At 38.2% G+C, this 5,450-nt stretch overlaps 1 protein-coding gene across 1 annotated transcript; it reads left to right on the forward strand.

Moving 5' to 3' along the window:
- The first annotated feature begins 380 nt into the window (after nt 1-380).
- LOC115447067 (glucose dehydrogenase [FAD, quinone]) lies at nt 381-4,466 on the forward strand. The gene is made up of 3 exons (XM_037444982.1): nt 381-495; nt 2,107-2,240; nt 2,961-4,466. The coding sequence occupies exons 1-3, from the start codon at nt 384-386 to the stop codon at nt 4,464-4,466; spliced, it is 1,752 nt and encodes a 583-aa protein (XP_037300879.1). The 5' UTR covers nt 381-383.
- Nucleotides 4,467-5,450: the final 984 nt, after the last annotated feature.

Consider the following 5,450-nt stretch of genomic DNA (forward strand, 5'->3'; position numbering starts at 1 on the left):
GATTTTTGATTTGTAGTGGTATTGAAGTTGGTTTGATTAGTCCTATACTAAAATTTATTAATTATCGCCGTAAAAAATAAATTACTTGATTAAGCAGAGAGCTGATCCGACTGGTTTTTTACTAAAATTAACATTGAAACTGGCTCTCTTTTTGGGGATACAAAACAAGATTTCATATAAAATTTCTAAAGTATATATAAGTCGGCTTGTTTTTGGTTTCAGTTGTAGCAGTAGTATCTGTATTCATTATTTTGCTACAAGTTGTGAGCGTGCCTTGAAAAAATAAGAATTCGCTCCGTGTGCTATGTTTTTGGAGAAAAAATACAACTACGAAATGACATATTTTGTTAATCTCTGACATGTTTTCAAAATAGTGCGACGCAATGGATTCCCAGAGCGCGTTTACGATGATCCGGGGCGTGCAGCAGGCACTCAAGGTGCTGGTATTCTTGCAGTTGACAGAATATTTGTGGCCGAAGCACATCGATGTACCAGGTAAGAGAAATTAAAGCACAACAAATATTTTGCTGGACGATATAAATTACTTGAAAAAACAGTGAAATGAAAAATATGTGTATAATCTATACTATTATATAAAGCTGAAGAGTTTGTTTGTTTGTTTGTTTGTTTGTTTGTTTGAACGCGCTAATCTCAGGAACTACCAGTCCAAATTGAAAAATTCTTTTTGCGTTGGATAGCCCTTTGTTCGTGGAGTGCTATAGGCTATATATCATCACGCTATACCCAATAGGAGCGGGGCAGTAATGGCTAATCTCAGGAACTACCGGTCCAAACTGAAAAATTCTTTTTGTGTTGGATAGCCCTTTGTTCGTGGAGTGCTATAGGCTATATATCATCACGCTATGACCAATAGGAGCGGAGCAGTAATGACTAATCTCAGGAACTACCGGTTCGAACTGAAAAATTCTTTTTGTGTTGGATAGCTCTTTATTAATGTAGTGCTAAAGGCTATATATCATCACGCTATGACCAATAGGAGCGGAGCAGTAATGGCTAATCTCAGGAACTACCGGTTCGAACTGAAAAATTCTTTTTGTGTTGGATAGTTCTTTGTTCGTGGAGTACTATGGGGTATATATCATCACGCTATGACCAATAGGAGCGGAGCAGTAATGGCTAATCTCAGGAACTATCAGATCTAACTGAAAAAAATATTTTTGTGTTGGATAGCACTTTGTTCCTGGAGTGCTATAGGCTATATATCATCACGCTATGACTAATAGGAGCGGAGCAGTAATGGCTAATCTCAGGAACTATTAGATCGAACTGAAAAAAATATTTTTGTGTTGGATAGCACTTTGTTCCTGGAGTGCTATAGGCTATATATCATCACGCTATGACTAATAGGAGCGGAGCAGTAATGGCTAATCTCAGGAACTACCGGTCCAAACTGAAAAATTATTTTTGCGTTGGATAGCCCTTTGTTAGTGGAGTACTATAGGCTATATATCATCACGCTATACCTAATGGGAGCGGAGCAGTAATGGCTAATCTCAGGAACTACCGATTGGAACAGATTTTTTTTTTTGTGTTGAATAGCCCTTTGTTTGTGGAGTGCTCTAAGTTATATATCATCACGCTATGACCAATAGGAACGGAGCAGTAATGAAACATGTTGAAAAACGGGAACAATTTATTAGTTTTGAGAGCTTCCGTTGCGTGCGCTGCGTAAACGGTTAAAGTTATGCAACAATGATGTATGACGGGATTGTTCCTCTTAAAAAAGTTCTAAAAAATATATTATAAAACAAAGCCTCCCGCTGTATCTGTCTGCCTGAACGTGTTAAACTCAAAAACTACCCAACGTATTAAGATGAAATTTGGTATGGAGACAGTGTTAGACCCTGGGAAGAACATAGGCTCCCGGGAAACTACTATTTTTATAACGGAAAACTTTAGCCTGAAAAACTTTATAACGCGGGCGGAGCCGCGGGCAAAAGCTAGTATAAGTATAAAAGATACTAATTTAAATAATACTGCCATAATGTGTCGTTGTAAGGTAACGGAAACATTGATGGGCCACATAATTGAAAGGTCTTCATGAAACCGTTGCATGAAAGAATATGAAAATAATATGAATTGTAGATGGAGCGAGTTTCGAGTTTATCGTGGTAGGCGCGGGCACGGCGGGGAGCGTCGTCGCCAACCGGCTCACGGAAGACCCCAACGTCAACGTGTTGCTTATAGAGGCCGGGGGAGACCCTCCGTTAGAATCTGAGGTAATGGTTAACGCATTTTATGCCTCTATAGATAGATTACCAAATCAAGAAAAATATAATTATAGTAGAAATAATTAAATCAGTAAGTTATCTTTATTTATAAATCTATTAGCTGTTATGTAAGATAGAAGATAAACGTATTCGAATAAAATGACAATTTCAATAAAAAAAGAAGAAGATTAAATTATTTTTACTATTGTATAAAGCTGAAGAGTTTGTTTGATTGAACGCGCTAATCTCAGGAACAACTGATTCGAATTGAAAAAATATTTTAGTGTTGCATAGCCCGTTTATCGAGGAAGGCTATAGGCTATATATCATCACGGTTTGACCAATAAGAGCGGAGCAGTAATGAAAAATGTTTTAAAAACAAAGAAAATGTATTCCGTTTGAGAGCTTCCGTTACGTGAGCTGCGTTAGCGGTTAAAGTTATGCAACAAATATGTATGACGGAATTGTTCCCCTGAAAAAGTTCTAAAAATATATTATAAAACAAAGTCCCCGCCGCATCTTTTTGTCTGACTGAACGAGATAAACTCAAAAACCACCCAACGGATTTCGATGAAATTTGGTGTAAGAGATAGATAGATTAAGATCCAAAGAAGAGGGAAGGACGTAGGATACTTTTTATCCCGGCAAAATATATAGCGGGACTTTTATCTCGGAAAAACTGTTTTCACTCCAATGACAGCTATTTTAATATATTTGTATTCCCTTCAGATCCCTGGCACGCTATACTTCATGATGAGGGAGACTCAGTACGATTGGAACATCACCATGGAAGCGGATCAGCGCGTTGAAACTTGCCATCAGCAACCGAACGCACCGAACTCCTTAGGAAGGATGTTGGGAGGCACCAGCTCCATGAGCTACCTGATGTATTCAGAGGGATCCCGCGGGACTATAACTCGTGGGCAGCTTTACTCGGAGACGACACGTGGAAGTGGGAGAATGCACTGCCCTACTTTAGAAAAAGCCGAAAGTGTTGCAATTCCTAAAATACTGGCTTCGGACATTGACAAAGATTTATATGGAACAGAAGGATACTTCAAAGTCAGTGTAGAAAAATACGACGATGATGAAAAATATTTTCAGACATGCAATGACATGGGATATCAGGAAGTGCCAGATTTGAACGAGAACCATCCTTTAGGTTGCTCTCGAATGAAAATTGCAGTCGGCGACGGCGCAAGGCAAAGTACTGCGCGCGCATACTTAACGCCTATTAAAGATAGACCAAATTTATATGTCACTAAACACACTCAAGTGACCAAAATACTTTTTGATGGCAACAAAAATGCTATAGGCGTAGAAGCACTCACCAATGATGGTAAAACTATGGTGTACAAATCCACAAAAGAGGTCATTGTATCTGCCGGCGCGATTAACACTGCAAAACTCCTCATGCTGTCCGGTGTCGGTCCAAAAGATCAACTGCAGAAACATAACATCGAAGTCATATCTGAGCTGCCCGTTGGAGAAAACTTGCAAGACCACGTTTCCACTATTTTAATCCATAAAACCGAGAAGGCAAGCGGACCGCCGCCGCCTATGAACCCCTATGAGTACCCAGCTCCCACCATATTAAGTCACCTAGCTTTTGACAAGTCACAAGGGCAAGCAGATTACCAAGTCGGTAGCTTTATCGTCCCAGAAAGCATTGTTTTGTATTATTGTACGTACAATTTCCGCTTTAAACATCAGATTTGCGATGATCTTTACACTTTGATTAAAGGAAGGAAAGCGATCTTCCATATGTTAAGCATTCTAAATACTAAAACGAGGGGCAAAGTAGCCCTGAAAAGTTCTAATGCCCTCGATCATCCCGTTATCGACTATAAGTATTTGTCCAACGAAGAAGATTTAGAAAATACTGTTAACTCTCTTGAAGATTTCTCTCGCATTGTCGAAACAACACATTTGAAGAATGTGAACGCTGAATTAGTCGATCCGGTGTCGGTGAACTGTGGTCAGTTTTCTAAACAAAGCAAAGAATTTTGGAAGTGCTACTCGAGCTGCATGTTCAGTGGTTATAACTACTTCGCTGGGACTTGCGCGATGGGGTCTGTCGTAGACACCAAGTTGAAGGTCAAGGGAGTGCAAAATCTGCGAGTGGTGGATGCAAGCGTGATGCCGACCATCACCAGCACCGGTGTGATGGGACCGGCCATCATGATCGGCGAGAAAGGTGCCGATATTATTAAGCAAGAGTTCGGACTTTCATAACAGCAATTATTTTGATAACGTCAGTGGCACTGGATTCTAAAATAGCACCGAAACAACATCTGTTTACAATTTACAAATATTTGTCTCGGGTTTGGTAATGGGATCGAAGTTCCTCAAAGTTTCTGATATCCGTGACGCTGAACTTATATATGTATTCTGTAATAGATACAATATTTTTTTTTATCTACGATGACAAATTTTTTATGGTATATGATACGTGAATATGAAGCTAGGACTCTTGGGTTTCATGGATTATATGTTATACTGCTTATTTTGTTGCAAAATAAATTCAATTCATTTCTGTACTTGGTTGTTCACTTTGTTCTGTGGTTTTTCTTATTATTCTTTTGTTGCTTCTATCGTTAATTATTTCGTCAATTACAAACTCATTTATTTCCAGATTACAGTTTTACAACGTGGTAAATGATTAAGTATGTGACATGTGAGTTTGATGATCATTGAAATTTGATGTAATTATTAACATGTGCCAAATAGTCTGTGATCACCTTTAAATGTGTCGTCCATGACAATAGGACAACGTAACGTAATAATCTATATATATAAAAATGAATCCCTATTTCCCTTGGTCACGCCATCACGCGTGAGCGGCTGGACCGAATTCACAATTTTTTTTTGTTGTGTTTGTTATTGTTAGGAGAAGGTTCTTATGAAATAAAAAATTAAAAAAATTGCGCGGAAAATTAAGAAAACTTAACGAAAATATTAATTTTATATAACTGTCAATTGTTTGAAATAACTGTCAGCGATTGACAGAATGCGCGCTACAAATTCATAGTTAAGACGGGACAACGTCTGTCGGGTCAGCTAGTTGTTAATAATTCACATAACATTTTGTGAGATTTTCGGGTTGAAATTTGGATTGATTGGCAATAAGTCAGCCATTGTCAATCTTTGTGACAGAACAGAATACCTCTGCTATAATTTTTTCACATATAAATATGTAAATAATATTAAAGCGTATGT

Source organism: Manduca sexta, unplaced genomic scaffold (assembly GCF_014839805.1).
Source record: "Manduca sexta isolate Smith_Timp_Sample1 unplaced genomic scaffold, JHU_Msex_v1.0 HiC_scaffold_104, whole genome shotgun sequence".
NCBI classification, from domain to species: domain Eukaryota; kingdom Metazoa; phylum Arthropoda; class Insecta; order Lepidoptera; family Sphingidae; genus Manduca; species Manduca sexta.